A 17653-nucleotide genomic window follows, 5' to 3' on the forward strand; every position below is an offset into this window, starting at 1 on the left:
TTTTTCATGCACAACAGCAGCAGCACTGATGGGGGTCCCATGCTCCACCAGCCAAAGAAAATGATGGCAGTATGCTAGAGCGGACCGCCATAAGCCTGCTCAGCAAACTCTGATGCAGACTCCTCCCACTACCTCTCCCCCTCCCCCCCATCAGCTTTTGGCAATTTGAAATGTCTTGTATGGCTCATCTGAAGAATTTTGATAACCCCCGGCATAGGCTGTATTTTCCTTATGAAGGTATGTTTATATTTACTATTTGACCAGAGTTGGATTGACAAAATTACTGTAGGTGGTTAAACATCAGCCTATTTTATACATTTGATTACATTTAATGGTGAAAAAAATATGCTAGAATTGTGCAGGGACAGATTTATGTCATAATGTTTGTTTTACTTGTGCTTATGGTAACCTCCCATGAACTTTGTGACTTGGCAGGATGTGTCTGTATCTATATATTTATTTCCAAATAAATAAATACCTCAAAGTGTGCTCTGCTGCCTCCACTTTGCTGAGCCCGGCCTGGTGTGGCTGAAAGAACAGCCTGTTCATGTTTGCAAGTTCCACCTTGTCATAGTCAAACAGCAGCAGCTGAAATTAAGATTGGTACCAATAGTACAGATGAGTTCATGGGCCAAATTCTATCAGGTAATTCTGCAACAGGGCCACTGTTTACCCACAAAGCCACTTCATAGAAATGATTCACACTACACTACAAATTGTGGGCTCAATTCACCTTCTGAGGTCTGGGCCTCCATTTGGCCCCTAATGATGCTATTGTGAAACAATCCGAAGTGTTATTTACCCACCCAGAAATGTGGCTTTCATCAGCATCCCTGAGGCCTCTACCACAAATATATTCACAGCAGCTCTAAGCAAGAGCAAGTCTGGCCAGTCTCCCTCTTTTCTATAGAAGGAAAAGTATATATATATATATATATATATATATATATATATATATATATATACACACAATACTACCCCTCCTTTTAAATCTCTTAAAAGTTCCCCATTTAATCTCTCTCAAATAAGAACACATTCTCGTATATCTTCAGCTCCCTCCCAACTGCCTCAGTAGGTAGTTTAGAAACCTATGGTCCCTGCAGCAGGTTAATATGAGCCAGCTCGTGATATCACCTGTCATGTAGCCCCATCCTGCCCTACAGCACACCACCTTCCACAAACAGCAAAACAAAAACTTAAAATAAAACTCTTCTTTATTAGCTTGCCAGGGTCTTCTCCTGTCAGCATCTTTCATGTTCCTTGCTTTCCTCTCAGCCTTCAAGCTTCCCACTGCATGACTCTACTCTATAAGCTGATGCTCCCATGCATGCACCTGGCAACTCTCCCTTCCAGTTGTGCACGAGCTGACCATCCCACACTCCCAGTGCAGTTGGGAGATAGAAGCAAGTAGGGAATGCCAAAGAAGGCTCCCCAACACATGCCTTACTCCCGGTAGCAGACCGACTCTCTCAGCATTGCACTGGGCCAATACCTCCATGCAGTGCAGAAGGACTCCAGCCAAGTATAATGCAGCCTGGTTTTCCTGCTCCCGCCACAGATGTGCCTGCTGCCTCTCTGTTCCGGGAGCTATGCACATGTGCATACACACACTGACACTCCTGGCCCAGGGCCCAATACAGGCTTTCCTTCCCGCAGCCCCGATGGCCAACTGCGGCTCCCTGCATCACACCCACACATGGCAATGCCAACCTCCACCTCTCCCAACTCCCAAAGGACCCAGAGCTCCAGCACCCGAACTCTGAGCAGCTGAGGTACAAAACAACCCACTAACCCATAGGGTTACATGAAGAAGACCTATTGTTTTCTCTAAGAGAATTAAGGCACGAAACTGGCTAAGCAACTAGAAGCCAGGCACAAAAATATTAGGGAAGCTGTGCAACTGCCATCATGAGGTATTTCAAGGACTTTGTACTGTAAGTGGTTGGATTTAAGGGTAAATTTGAGTATTTAGGGTATACATCCAAGCTCTTTTTTTTTTTTTTTTCAGCAGAGGAAGAATGGAGGAGATAGAAATTCAGAATGACTACTCCTTACAATTTAATTCTTATATACCCCAAATACCAACAGAATGTTTTGATATAGAGTACAAAAAAGAAAGTAGACCTTACTAGGAACTATAATATATCAACCTCATAAACATAAAAGTTAGATGATATTCAGGGGAAAAAAAAAAGTTATTAAAATTTTTTGCCCCTTGGCATTTGAACATTTTACTTAAGTGTCCCGTGAAAATCTTTCATCCCTTGTTAAATATATTATTGAAGCTTCTTCGGGGTATCTGGTATGCTCCGACACCGCTGGAATCAGAATCTTCATAGTTCCCTTTTGCTTCCTCAAAGGAAATTCAGATTTTTTTTGCCAGGTCAAGATAAAGTGGTATTTACTAAATGGCAAGTTAAAGGGGTCAAGTCTTCTGAAACACTGTATGCAACACATTCCCTATCAATGCTGAGAGACTGGGAACTTATCCAGGAAATACCTTTACATATCAACTGCAACATTATATCCACTCTAACTTTGGACCCACTTGCTGTTGATTTAAATTACTTGTTTATGGGAGTTATTTAATCCTCAAAACCCCAACCTGTCATCAGTATCCTTGCTACACAAATCCCTGTTAAATTTTGGACATTCTAACGCATATGATAGTCTAAGAACTAGACGGGAAGGAGGAATTAGTTTCTACAGGAGAAGATTTACATTTGGACATTTTAACTCATATGATAGTCTAAGAAGTAGACAGGAAGGAGGAATTAGTTTCTACAGGAGAAGATTTACATTTGGACATTTTAACTCATATGATAGTCTAAGAAGTAGACAGGAAGGAGGAATTAGTTTCTACAGGAGAAGATTTACATTTGGACATTTTAACTCATATGATAGTCTAAGAAGTAGACAGGAAGGAGGAATTAGTTTCTACAGGAGAAGATTTAGATCTTCTTGCCATTGTTAAACAAATCCCTTGGAATATTGAGAATGTTGGTAAAAGGTTTTGCATGGAGCATACATATCCCCGGTTACAGCGTATAGAATAGGATATGTAGCATCTCCTCAGTGTCAGATGTGCATGTCCCTTAAGGGAAACATGGGGCATTTTTTTTTTGAAATGTCCTCAAATTCAAGCTTTTTGGGGTACCACTGCTCATCCCTTAATGGGATACTAGGACAAAATATCGGCCGTCAGCCTGGGGTTTGGTACTGGGTTCAGAGAGAAATTTGGATGAGAGGAAAAAAAAATCAGATTGCTGGTTCAAAAATCTAGAATGGTTGCTTTGAAATGTATTTTCAAAAATTGGACACAACCTATTCCATCTTCCTTTTGGGAAAGGAGGACTGGGCTTCACAATCTGTTTGATGGAACTTCAAGGGGTGAATGGAATTTGTAAGCATTATAAACTTTTTTTTTTTTGGACAAACGGGAAGATTATTTACAAGCATTATCCTCTAGGCTCAAAGCCAAATTCTGAATGTTTCAGAGGGACTACCTAGGCATTTATAGGTTGAATACTGATATAATAAATGATGGACAGGTCACTTGGGTTCTTGAATATTAACTGTATGGTGGGAAGTGGGGGGGTGATGTTTGGGAAGGAGGAGGGAATGGAAATGTTGGTTTTCTCGGGGGGGGGGGGGGGGGGGGGGAGGCTATAAGAACACAAGCCCCTTCTGCTATTTCCATGATACTTTTTTTTGCCCCCAAAATGGCTTTGGTTGAATGGGTTGGGGGTGGGGGAGTATTTTACGATTATAGATGTTTTGTGGTAAAGGGTTTATGCTGTATGACATATTCCACCAGTGTAGCTATGCTCATATTAGCCTTCTCCTCAAGTCACTTCATTGGTTCCCTATCCGTTTCCACATACGATTCAAACTCCTCTTACTGACTTACAAGTGCATTCACTCTGCAGCTCCTCAGTAGCTCTCCACCCTTATCTCTCCCTACACTTCTCCACAGGAACTCCGTTCTTTGGGTAAATCTCTCTTATCTGTACCCTTCTCCTCCACTGCCAACTCCAGACTCCGTTCCTTTTATCTTGCTACGCCATATGCCTGGAATAGACTTCCTGAGCCAGTATGTCAAACTCCATCTCTGGCCATCTTCAAACCTAGGCTAAAGCCCACCTTTTTGATGCTGCTTTTAACTCCTAACCCATATTCACATACCCATGTCTGTTTTATCATTCCCACATTAGTATTTCCCTTATTTGTCCTGATTAGATTGTAAGCTCTGTCAACCAGGGACTGTCTCTTCATGTTCAAGTGTACAGCGCTGCATACGTCTAGTTGCTCTATAAAAATGATAAGTAGTAGTGTTGTTGGGAAGGGTTAAAACAAAGTGACCTGTATACTGAATAAGTAATATTTCTGTACTATACACATAGGTGAGGGCTAAAAAATCTGTTAAATAATTGATGAAGGAATTTCCCATTACTGTTTTTGTATAAGCTTTGGCACTTTATTCATTGTATAGCAACTCTGTTGCATGAGTTTTATTATATTTTGTCATCAAAAATGTTGGAAACATTTAATGGAGTGAGATCCCTGGGATTAGATAGACTGGGAAGATATGCCAGCCTTCAAGTGCAGCCCTGCTGGGCAGGGCATAAAAACTCTGAGGAGAGTACTGCAGGGGGAACAAACCTTCCGGGGAGTAAGCAGTGTTTGCTGCTGTACTTGCTCTTAGAACTTTATTTCTAGTGGGGCTCTATCTGGAACTCCTGTGGAAGAGAAAATCTGGTGGTAATGATGAATTATCAGCCAGTGGCCCACATACCCCTGACAATATGTAGATAGATCTATATATGTATGAGTGTGTGTATATACTATAAATGAATATCTATATTACATACGCCTTTTTTATTTAGGGAGAGGAGTTCATTGTATTCTGGCCACTTCATTTTCTGCTGCTAGTGTTGCGATTAGAGGTGTATCTTATTCTGTGTAGCAATTTATGAAAAGCAACCTTTTCCAAACTGATTTGTAAGCTTTAATTAATGTTATAAAATCAAAGAAAAATGTGTATTACCTTACCAATGCCACATCTTGTCAGCATCTCAGCAGTCACACTACCAACACCTCCAACACCTACAACTACTACGGTAAAAGTGCGGATTTTCTGCAAAGATCAAACACATTACAGATTTTTACATCTAGTAATCACTTCTACAGTATAGAGTACAACTGATCTCCTTAAAATACTTACCTCATAGTCCTTTACTATTCCCATTCGTTTTAATGCCATCAGGCGGCTAAAAATAAAATATACATACATATATGATCAAAGAAGTTATACATGGATATCAGTAAAGTACTGGCCAAAAATGTTAGCTCTGCTTAGAATAAAATAAATCATATAAACACAGGAAACTAACCCCTCCCCCCCAATTGTGGAGTGCAGTATTAATAGTGCACCTTATTACTCAAATAGGAAGCACTATTTTAGCAACAGCGCACACTACTGACAACAGAAAAATTAGCCACTTCCCTGTTTCAAATGAAAAGGGGCATGAAACATGACATTTCCCATGTCGTATGAAACAGATAACAAAAGAAAGCCACACAGAGCTTCCACAGTAAATGAAAGGAAAACAAAAAAAAGATGGAAATAAAATGTCCCAAGGTAATCAGACAAAAAAATGAAGTCGAAGCTTCTAAAAAAACACTTTTTCTTCAATGAATGATCAAATAAGTGTATAATCTTGACCTGCCAAAGGAATAAACAGTCCTGACCCAACACGCCTGTGTTTTGGCATGAAGTCTTCCTCAGGGATCAATATATATGAAGTACAGACAAGATGTAACCATGCAAAACACCAGGCTTAATATAAAATGTCAGTACACCGACAGTGAACTCTAAATTGGCAAATGACAGACCGTGTGTATCCTAGGCAAACCATGGGATCTGGATTTATATATTTACAAATTCTACACTCTTAAGGTTTTCTGGGAATGTAATTATGTCCCCATCACAAATGCCATCCATACAACTTAATTTTGTGTGCAGTTTTGGTCACCCCATCTCAAAAACTAAATATATAGTTTAGAGAAGGGCAAGCAAAACGATACAAGGTGATGAAAGAATGGTAAACAGATTAGGGCTTTCCAACTTGGAAAAGGCAACAAAGGAAAATTTGAAAGATCCATAAAATCATGAGGGGCGGAACAGTTAAAATAGGGAATATTATTTACCTTTTCAAATAGTTCTGAAAACTAGGGCACACAAATTAATCTGTGGAATTTGTAGCCAGAGGATGAGGTCCAGGTACCTAGGATAGCTAGGTTTAACAAGGGTTGAAATGAGTTCCTGGAGATCAAGTCCATAAACTGTCACTAGCCATGTAGACTTGAGAAAGTCATTGCTTATCCCTGGGACCGAGCAACAGGGAATGGATTTATTCATTAAGAAGATCTTGCCAGGTATTTGTGACCTGTGGCACCCTATCAAAATGACCCAAAGACAAAACAGCATCAAATAAAAAGGTCCACAACAAAACAGCCCTGACACATGGTACAAAACTCAGTGCTAGTAACATCTTAGTATGCATTCACACGTCTTCATTTTCATAGTGACGTTCAGTTAAATTACATTCCTGAACGCTCCTCCACAAATATTAACCTAGACGAAAAAGGCAATACCTAACTCCTGACCTGCAATTGATGATAAAGTGACACTTAGTTAAGTCTGAAAGTATTGGGAAGGGATGGACAACAGGGATTTCTTCTTTTGGAAAACTTTTTGATGGTATGTTACAATATTGCTTGTAATGTACTTGTTCCTTTTCTGAATGTCATCAATAAAAATGATTTGAACATAACCTAGATGAAAGAGGCATCCAAAAATTGAGCAGTTGTGAAAACTAGCTTGTCCCCAGGAAGCTTGGAGACCTTGCCCCAAACATCTAGCTGAATACCCGGGAATGTGGAAGAAGTAACCGGACCTTCTGTTTTCTCATTCACATGCAGAATTCCAAAACGGGTTGTTAATGTAATACTCCATGGTATGGTTATTACTAAGACAAGTAGTTTAGACAGAGTTTTCAGAGGCCCGGGGGAGGGGAGGGAGGTCCCTTTGTGGGAAGAAGCCCAGCCCAAGGGGAGTGGTGTTGAAATAAGTTGCAGAAAAAGTGTTTCCCTGTGGAGAGTGACTGGATGGGGTGGAGTTTGGGTTTAATAAAAGACTCTGAAGTAAGATACACGAGGTCTTTGGTTACCTGTACCCCAGTCGGACTCTTGGAAGAACTAGGAGATCTTGGGTTTAATAAAAGAGTCTGAAGATACACAAGGTCTTCGGTTACCTGTACCCCAGTCAAGACTCTTGGAAGAACTGAGAGATCTTGGAGTACAAGAAATAAATACAAGCTTAATATAAGAAACATTGCTGCCCCTAAGTGGCAAACAGAGGAGAGCGAGCTTCGGCTGAATCAGGGGATTCCAGCTAAAGGATCAGCACAGGAGGAGTCTATACAAGGCCGGAGTGTAGCCCATAGAGGTGCACTGCTGAAAGGACAGCCTAAAGTGTCTGTGCTTGCAAGAAACTGGACTGGAAGCTAGGAGTATTTGAAACAGCCTTGAACTTATTCTTGTCATGAAAGGATGGGTAAAGAACAGGAGGGGTGTAACTATGTATACCTGTGAATTACCTGGAGGAAGAGAGGTCAAGATTACCACAACTGATCTTGAATAAAACTGTGTATATAAAGGAGTTAGAATGCTGACTGCTGGTCGCAGAAGTTCCAGTAAAGTTGGTGTTGGTTTTGGTAAAACTACCAAAATACAGTGTGTTTATTTGGAAAGAGAGGAGAGCGGGTGCTCGCGGACTGAGAGAAGCAATGCCCCAAAGTTCTCTTTGGTTCTTCCCAAATCCCCAGATTTCTATTCCAGAATATTGACCCATTCCCAAGCTCAAATGGTGGAACCTGTTACTGAATGAACGGTGAGCTGCGTGGAGAAAAGAATTGATCATTTGAGAGAAATAAGTTTTCCCCGTGACCCAGGTCGGACTGAGTTGAGCCAGTTGGAGCGAGAGACCCAGGTTACAATAAGTTCTGGAATGTCATAAAATAATCTTTTCCAACGAATAAGAAGTTATCCAGATAACATATGATACTGCCTTCCCAGCTTTTGTTCTGTCGCCCAATGAATGAAAGACCTGAACCTGTCAAAATATGAGCAAGGTATCACACTGCCCATTAGGACCCATTTATCCAAATGAGCAACTTTAAAATTGAAACCCAATAAGTGAAAGAAGTCTAGCTAAATTGGCAATAAGTAACACAGATTCCATTAGTGTCTAGAGTACACAGTACTGCAATAGCCTTGTCTATGGATGCACACTGTACCATGCAGGGAAGTGTACGTATGAAAGTGTTGACTGAGCCACCCTTAGGGTAAGATAGGCTGAGTTTGCCAGGCTCCTTCTTGGAAACCATTCTTAAAGGCAAGATAATCATGCCCTAGAAGGGTAGCTAAGCAAACAGGCCTCTCTGCCAAGGGTCCTCTCTTTCTACAATTTTTCTTGTGCAACAGCTTCAAATTGGTATAAAGAAGCAGCATTATGACAACTCGGACCCACTCTGCACCTATGGCCCTCATAAGAAATGGGGAAACACCATGCAAAAAAAAAAAAAAAACAACAACATATATGAATCAGTTCTTGAATGGTTATCTTTGGAGTCAAGGAACCATAGCAGGAAATAATTGATGTGAGTGCTATGGTCCTCAGGAGGGAGTTGTTATTGGAAAACTGGGGGATGCCAGTCCCTAGTGGGCCTGCACTGGTGAGCTGGGTGTGGGGAGCCACAAATGGAGCACACATGCCTGAATCTAAATGGGGACCATGTGTATTAACCTCAATTATACTGCCTGTAAACCACCTCCCGGCAAACTGCACATTGCTAACCCCCCACGCCTGCAATTGGCAGATGTGGGAAACTTATAAGCTTAAAAAGTCCTGTATTGTGGGCTTGTGGTTGGATGAGATGTCCCATGTCACAATGACCTGAGCCATACTTTTCCTAAATTTAATATAGTTCAGCCATGCCAACTCAATATTGTTATTGTGTTTAAGTACCGCACTAAATAAGGGCTGAGATCAGGTCCTTTTTCAACAAAAACACTCATGAAACTGTGAGAAGGCAGTGCATTTATAAATCCGAGACTTACTATTCTTCACCTCGAAGTCAGAAGTATTACTTCTGGAGTGCTGTTCACGCGTCCCCTCATGGTCCATTAAGAGTAAACATATGTATTCTCTCCTCCACATTTTCTTTTTAAAATTTCTTAGGACACTGCTAGATAGGCTATTGGGCTTTTTTTGTCAAGGCCATTCTGTCGGGGCTCTTTTGATGTGGGCCATTTTGTCAGATGTTATTTTGTCTTTGAGCTATTTTGACTGGTCACCATTACCGGTCTGACCCCTGTTAGTAACAAGACGTCACTGTGCTAACTGGTCAATTAAAAATCTGAGCTCAGGTAAATAATCACTAAAACAGTCTCCATAGCAACTTGGTCCCAGCTGGTATCTCACCATCCAATTTTGTTTTCTTTTAAAAGTTTAGTAACATAAGCACCCCCATTCATTGAGCATATAATTGTTTATAAAGGGGGATAGTCTGTCAAAATGGTTAAACCACGCATTCGTTTTCCCCCTAAATGAATCACAGCTGTAACATGCTACTTAAGGCAAAGGGAGACTGAAATCTAAGGAGGAACAAAATCATCCTGCACATATAGAGCACTTTTGCTTGTTAATAAGCTTAATATGCTTCTTGATACTCATAGTATGAGATGCTGCCATCACCGTCCTATACTTGGTTGTGCCCCAACAGAACATATTGCTGGTCTTCCAACCCTTGTTCCAAATCTCAGCAGAGGTTGCTGGTATAGTAAGGGGGATGCTAGAAGTATGGAGTATAAGAAGGAGATCTGAGCCGTCAGTCAGCTGGTCAGAAGCCGAATTGTGGGCTCATGTCTATGAAACTGGAAATTTCTTCAGGTGATATTGCATTTAGGAAGTGTACGGCGTACACTTAAAAAGTAACTTTTACGCTCAGAAGGAACTCTTCAAAGGTAGCATTTATAGCCAAAATAGACTACATGGTGGCCGCCTGAACATTAAAGCTTAACTAGAAAGACTGCAGGGCCAGCACAGCAGCTGGCTTTCAAGAGGGCTAATGAGGGGAGCGTTCCGCCACCATTCCCACCTGTACGGGTTAGTATCCAGCACCTCGGCGCTCATGTTCTGAATGAGGGGCCGCCCCGGCCGCTCCTTAGCCTTCTCCCGGCTCAGTTCTTTCTCCAGCTCCCGGATGCGAGCCAGCAAATCCTCCACCAGTCTAGCCGATGCCATACTGAGCCCGGGTCCCGCTCCGCTACAGGCACAAAGACACGTCTGCACTGCAGCCCGAAAAGCAGAATTCACTTCCCTTCCCTCTTCTTCCGCCTTCGCGCGCGCAGCTCCGCCCCATCCGTTCTAATCCCCGCCCCCAGCCGCACAGTGCCTCGAGGAGGTTTGCCAACTTCCTGGTTCCAGGGGCGGAGTTAGAGGAGTGTCATCAGCAGCTGTTATGGTAGAGGCTTTGCGCGAGCGCTGGACTTTGTTCAGTGGTGTGGGAAGTTGGGAACGCGATGGAGGAGTTTGATACTACTGATGTGCGTGAAAAGCACAGGTTTAGCCAGGCAGCCCTGGTCAGTTTCTTGTCTGCCAGCCTACCGGGCTTCCCCTTGACATCGCCGGAGCCGCTAACCATCCGCCAGTACAGGTAATAGCCCTCCCCTCACCAATTCTTTATGAGATCAGCCTGGAGATGGTCCTCCAACTCTGCTGGCACACTGCTGAGGACTAATAAGAGAATGGAAGTAGGTCTTGGGTATGTAAAATTGACCTACGTGTTTAAGTTGGTTGTTATAAAATTGTCTTTGTGTATGGCTGCAAATGTAAACATCAAGCACACAAATGTACCGCCTACCTTTGCGTGGGTACTGATAAAGTGTTTCTGGAGATGTCGAATAGGCAGACCCAAAGGTGGTTAAGTAAATATGAAAAACCAAAATGGGGGCAGGATTGGCAGTCACTCTCATCCTACATAATAATTCTCACCTCCAATGTTCTATGCGTCTTGCTGCCTGTGTTCGTGATGTCTTCGGAGTTGGTCTGCTAGGATCCGTAGCACAGGCTGAGGTCAGCAAACGCATTGTGACATCAACATCAGAACCCGGGGTAAAAAAAAATACCCCATACCTCACAGCTGATCCAACCCCCCCCCCCCCCCAAACTGCCATACAGCTTGACAGCAACACACACAAAAAAAGGCTCGAGCCTGCCTAACGCCACTGACACACTCAACAGCAGCCCTCCCAACCCCCCCCCCTCGGCGCATCACCCCCCCCCCTCAGCGCATCACCCAAGCTCCCCCCCCCCAAGTGCATTCTTGCCTGCTGTGTGCACGCCGCTGTGGGGGTGTCGGTTCCACTGGTTCCCTGCTCCCTCTGCCCCGGAACAGGATGTAACATGTTCCGGGGCAGAGGGAGCAGGGAACCAGCGAAGCCGACACCCCCCCCCCCCCCCCAGCGGCGTGCAGCCGGAGCGGACCGCCCCCACCGCCCTGTCTTTGCTACGCCACTGGTCAAGGGGAAGATGCTGGATAGAGGAGTAGAGAGGATAGGGAAGACAGGAGATACTGGATCAAGGAAGGATGGAAAGAAAGGAAATATGCTTGCTCAGGGAGAGAAGGGTAGATAGTAGACATGGTGGGAGTAGGGTGACAGAAGGGAGATGCTGAATTGGGATGGGGAAGAGAGAGGGTGGGTGGGAGGGAGGGGGACCCTGAAACTCAGAGGGAGGGATGGGGGAACCCTGAAACTCGGAGGGAGGGAGGGGGGACCCTGAAACACGGAGGGAGGTTCCGCCCCTGAAACTCGGAGGTTCCGCCCTCTTCTGATGTATTTCCTGTTTCCGCGAGGGCGGAACCATGCGAGGGAAGGTTGGAGCCGAGCCTGCTTCTTTCAATGCTGGCGCCGCAACTCGAGGAAAAATACAATATTTATTTATTTTACATTTGTACCCCACGCTTTCCCACTCATGGCAGGTTCAATGCGGCTTACATGGGGCAATGGAGGGTTAAGGTACTTGCCCAGAGTCACAAGGAGCTGCCTGTGCCTGAAGTGGGAATTGAACTCAGTTCCTCAGTTCCCCAGGACCAAAGTCCACCACCCTAACCACTGGGCCACTCCTCCAGGGCAGTGGCAGGAAGGAAACGAGGGCTATCAGGTAGCTGAGGGCAGATAGGAGATGATGGACGACCTGCGGAGTGGGGGAGCCTGCAGCTCGCTGGGTGGGGGGAGGAGAGGCAAGCCAGCTCGCAACAACCGGCTTGCAAGATGCCAATAAATTTAACAGCCGGCTCTTGCAAGCCGGCTCCAGCACACCACTGGGTGAAGGCAACCAGAGACCATGTTGTGTTCACTAATCCTATCACTTTTATAATTTCTCAACTCCACCACAACTATGACACCCACTGTGAGTTATACATTGCAAATCCTCCTCATTAGCTATGCTCTCTATCCCCCAGTGTCTCTGGAGAGTTCCACAGCAGTCTAGTAATCCCCTGAGAAAATTTCCAACTAAATTTACCAGAGGATTACATATGTTTTACTCATATTTGAACCATCAACTGAATCTATAATCATTGGCCCCACAATATTTTATAAGTGCAGACAAATATGCAAAAAAAAGCCAGTTTTACAGGTTACGGTTTATATACCGCTAACACCAATTCGGTTTGAAGTGGTTTACAGTAAGATTAAGATCACAACATCCTCTTAATAAAACTTAAAGAGAAACAAGAACTTAATCAGAAATAGCAAGAAAAACTTTAAAAAGAGCAGTTAAAACAAATCTGATATAAGGCAATCAAGTTTTGGGGGCTTGATAGGTAAGAAGCATATCACAGACCCTAAGAGGGCTGTTCACTAAGCCATGCTAGCAGCTTCTGCACGGCACTGCTGACAGCCCAACAGTGGCATTCCTAGGGTAGCTGACACCTGGGGCGGATCGCCGATGCGCCCCCCCCGGTGCATTTTTACCTGCTGGGGGGGTGCCGCGTGCCTGTCGGCTTCGCTCATTCCATGCAGAGGGAGCACGGAACGAGTGGAGCTGACAGGCGCGTGGCACCCCCCCAGCGGCATGCACCCAGGGTGGACCGCACCCACCGCCCCCCCCCCAGGACCGCCACTGCAGCCCAAGCCCATTCAAAGTGAATGGGCTGTGTCTGCTCTAGCTCACAGCTAGCCCTGCTAGTGGTTTAGTAAACCCCAGCATAAATCTCTTAGGGTCCTGTTTACTAAGCCGTATTGTAGGCACGCTAGCTTTAGCACATGATAAAAATTAGCGTGTGCTAAAGCTAGAGACACACATAGGAATATATGGATGTCTTTAGCGTTAGTGCATGCTAAATTTTAGTTGCACACTAAGGGCCCTGTTTACTAAGGTGCATTAGTGTTTTTAACGCGCCTACAATTAGCGTGCGTGCTAACCATGTAGGCACCTGTAAGGATATTACAGGTGCCTACATAGTTAACGTGTGTACATGTTTAATGCACGTTAAAAATGCTAACGCGCCTAGTAAACAGGGCCCTTAAAACACTAATGCACCTTAGTAAACAGAGCCCTTAACTGAAGGGAAGGCAAAAGGAGAACAATTTATAATTCTTCTCTCTTCCCATATAACTTTAAAATATATATATAGGAAAGCAGAGCGCTGACCTGATCATTTTTCAAACACCCGCTCTGTTTCAGGGTGTAGTATTTCACAGATCAACTTAATCTTTAAAAAATGTGTTATATAACAATTCATCATTCTTCAGTCCAGTAGCTCTAAAGTGAATCTTAATCCATGTGGTAAACAAATTATTTTCTGATAATGTTCGTTTAACACATACTTATTTATAACCAGGAAATGTATGAGCATTTAATTTTAAGTACGTTTCTTTCTTTAGTGCAAAACCTTTCATATGGTTTTGACTAGTAACCAATGGCAGTTCTTCCAGGGGAATAGCCTTGTGCATCTAGTAAAAACAATTACGCAGACTGATGGCACCTTTCAGGCAAAAGAAATTTTGAGACATACACTTTTGCATGCAGGAATACCTTTCATCAGGTCCAAGAACTGATACTTGAAAACATTGGGGCACCTAGGGTATTTTAAATAAGTGAGAGAGGATACTTGTGCAAGGCTCTAGAGGTGGTTCCATGACTCAAGATTAGAGGGGGGGGGGAACTCATGACAATCCCCACACAACTAAAGAGAGCGATTTGCCACATGCTTTCTAAATCTCCTAATCTGCCTTTTATACTGCACATACAATACAATAAAGACCTGGAATGAAACAAAAAACCAGCACACTTTGGCCCTAGACTAAGTAGAACATCTCCAAAATACTTGTTTGTGATAGATGAGATAAAATAACTGTCACGAAATGCCTAGCCACCCTCCTGGGGTCTGCCTGCATCTGCTGCTTGTGTTGTACGCTAGCACCCTCCTCCCACCGACTGGGTTACAAGTTAACTGCCTTTGGGTGAGTCTCCCACTCTCCAGGCCAATCAGAGCCCAGAACACAAAAGTTCAAAAATATACTGCATCTTGCTTCCTGTTTGTGTTAAACTAAAGAAAAGAGCATTCATAAACAGCTTTACAGCAAAGAAACACCACCTGCTGGCCAAATAGGAGAAATACACTTCAGGACAAGTTCTAGTCTGCCACATATTAACTTACAATTACAGGGGTGTCAGAAGTTTCAACTTTCCCCTCCCAATGTTCTCTTATTAAGTCAAGGGGCTCTCTTACCCTCCGGCCATAAAGCAACTCAAATGGGGAGAACTGTGTAGACTCCTGAACTGCTTCCCTGTATGCAGACAGTAGGTAGGGCAAGTATTTCTCCCAGTCATGGTCTCCTGATTCTACGAAAGTCTTTAACGTATGCTTTAATGTAACATTAAATCTCTCCACCAACCCATTAGTTTCAGGGTGATATGCTGCACGAAACAAACTCCCTTAATTTCCATTTTTAATTCACACACACGAGCACGTTTGTGCCCCAAGGAATGGAGGAGTGGCCTAGTGTTTAGGGTGGTGGACTTTGATCCTGGGGAACTGAGTAACTGAGTTTGATTCCCACTTCAGGCACAGGCAGCTCCTTGTAACTCTGGGCAAGTCACTTAACCCTCCATTGCCCCAGGTACAAATAAGTACCTAAGCCACATTGCGCCTGCCATGAGTGGGAAAGCACGGGGTACAAATGTAACAAAAAAAAAGGGAAGTGATTATTATTTTTTTTCCATTTTTGTTATGGTGTAGTTGTTATACATGTGGGGTGTTATGTGTCTTAACACTGTATGATTAGAGTGTATGAGCCAATATGTTATAATTAGGTGTGTGCAACATAAGGTTTATCTTTACATTCATAGTATATTATCATGTTAACTCTAGAGTGGAAGTCTAGATATTTAAAGATCTTGAATTGTATGCGCATACATTTGAAAGGAGGTGGAACACTCTATGTGCCATGATGGTTCCAAAACAGACACTGCCACATGTTCCCCTTGGGGGCATAATGGTTGTAACGGGAATGGACTGAGCACATTCATACACATTTAAAAAAAAAAAATCAAAATATTGCTTTATCACTTGTACACATCTAATGTAGAAATAAGTAGCCCAAGGTATATTATTAATTCAGTAAGTTTTGACTTGGGTAGTTTATAACTATTAGTCTTCCATTTTATTTATTGATTACTAAAGTATTGTCTTTTTAAACCACATATTTCTGCTCTAGCTAGAGATTTCCCAAACTGATACAAAAGCATGTTTTTTCTTGCATACTTTTCTTATCAGTAGTGACTAGAATGAACAGACACTAGCAAACAGAGGAGAAAATATATACATTTTCTTATCCATCTTGTACACCTGTTATAAAGTACCTTTTTATTTTGCCTTCATATTTTTGTGCTTTCTGATTAGCTGCAGTAATCAGTGCCCTCTGAATGCAGAGTATAATGATCATTGTATTCTCTTACTAGAGAAACATTTTGTTCCAGACATTTTACCTGAAACCTCTTCAGAGACATCTTATGCTATACTTGGGACTTCTGCATACAGACACTGGTGGTCAAGGCCTGCCCCAGATTGTGTGCAGATGGGGTCTTGTGATTTTAGGACCAGTGTTTATAGTCTTCTGTCACTCCAGCAATTCCACAGGAGCTAAGTGGAATTGGGGGGGGGGGGGGGGGGGGGGCATTCTGTTTCCTGTGCCTCCAAGTACTTTCCAATTGTCCACAGGTGAGTAACAGCTACACCTGATTACTGTGATTCCTGATTTATCTCCTGCAGATAATAAAGAGCTACCTGTTCTGGGGGTGTCGGAGTGAATTTGTTTGCACTTAGCAGGGGAGGTACGTAAAGAACAAACGCTTTCAGCCACAGCCTGCATCGTTTGCAACCCAGAGATGGGGTCACTACCTGGGCAGGCACTCCATAGCATGTCATTGTCCTGTATCACCCAGAGGTCATATGCTTTTTGCAGCTGTATGAATTGGAGTCATGGCAGCAGAAAGATTGTTGAGCACTGTTCTAGGGAGATTCCCTGCCATAATGCAGTTCTGTTTGGCTTTACATCCACTGGACTGCTCTACTGATTTAGCCTTAATTATAGAGATGTTGATGACACTCGGGTAACCTCGCACCTGCTATTTCTGGATAATTGTGAAACTTTATACTTTATTTACTTATATTCCATATAATAACTGTGCGGATTACAAAAATACATACATAATCATAAAATCAATTTACAGCATTAAAACAAACAGAACAAAACATTAAGCCACAGTTTAAAGTCTCTTCAGCCCGCTGGAAAATAAATTCAGTCCTTCAGTTCTGAAATGCATCAACAAATAAATATGTTTCCAGCAGTTTCTTAAATTGATTTGAATTCCTTACTGTCCTATCTGTACAGGTAAACAATTCCACGACCTTGGACCCACTATAGAAAATTGTTTGACTTTTTTCTTCAAAATAAATCTTTCGCAAGGCTGAAATAGAAATAAACCAGTACCCATTGATCTTAGGAGTCTATTCGGCTGATAGATCTTAAGCACAGTTCTCAAATAATAATCTGAGTCACACTGTAAAGCTTTATGAATCAAAAGCAAAATTTTGAAATTAATTCTTTTTCTCCACCGGTAACCAGTAGAAATCATTCAGTACTGGGGAGATATGCTGAAAATGTGATACACCAGAAATAAGACATACCACAGTATTCTGGACAACCTGTAATGCCCTGACATTAGACTTTGTCAAGCCCAGGTACAAGGCACTGTAGTAATACAGACCACTCATAACCAAACTCTAAACTGTCAATTTAAAATCCTCATAAGAATACAACCCTTCAACCTGCTTAGCATCTTTAACTTAAAGAATAAACTGTACACTACCGTTCTATAGTTCCTGTGATTTGTCATTTGACAGAACAACTCTGAGTAGCAAAGAATTTCTCAGATGATAGAAATAAAGAGTGACGCAGGGACAAACATTTATCCCCATTCCCTTATCTCAACAAAAGATGTTTTCCCATTCCCACC

General features: G+C 42.8%; 2 protein-coding genes across 6 annotated transcripts in view; one reads left to right on the forward strand and one right to left on the reverse strand.

Annotated features, from left to right (window-relative positions):
* The window catches only part of UBA5 (ubiquitin like modifier activating enzyme 5), a 42894-nt gene extending 32449 nt beyond the window's left edge, over positions 1–10445 (reverse strand). Inside the window, exons 1-4 of one of the 2 annotated variants that reach the window (XM_030206655.1) lie at positions 10224–10445; positions 5225–5270; positions 5048–5137; positions 479–588 (exon numbers count right to left, since the gene is read on the reverse strand). In XM_030206655.1, coding sequence (XP_030062515.1) covers positions 479–588; positions 5048–5137; positions 5225–5270; positions 10224–10369 — 392 coding nt within the window. In that variant the 5' untranslated portion in view covers positions 10370–10445. Of the gene's footprint in view, positions 1–478; positions 589–5047; positions 5138–5224; positions 5271–10223 lie in introns of those variants that run through there. The other variant, XM_030206664.1, reaches the window with a different exon arrangement.
* A 133-nt stretch (positions 10446–10578) lies between these two features.
* ACAD11 (acyl-CoA dehydrogenase family member 11) overlaps positions 10579–17653 on the forward strand; it is a 305211-nt gene continuing 298136 nt past the window's right edge. For 3 of the 4 annotated variants that reach the window (XR_003942519.1, XR_003942520.1, XM_030206676.1), the window contains exon 1: positions 10579–10781. Coding sequence is in view for 2 of the 4 variants with exons in the window: in XM_030206676.1 (XP_030062536.1) it covers positions 10648–10781 (134 nt within the window). In the remaining 2 variants the exon portion in view is untranslated. The remainder of the gene's footprint in view (positions 10782–17653) is intronic. The other variant, XM_030206684.1, reaches the window with a different exon arrangement.

Source organism: Microcaecilia unicolor, chromosome 1 (genome assembly GCF_901765095.1).
Source record: "Microcaecilia unicolor chromosome 1, aMicUni1.1, whole genome shotgun sequence".
Classification (NCBI taxonomy): Eukaryota; Metazoa; Chordata; class Amphibia; order Gymnophiona; family Siphonopidae; genus Microcaecilia; species Microcaecilia unicolor.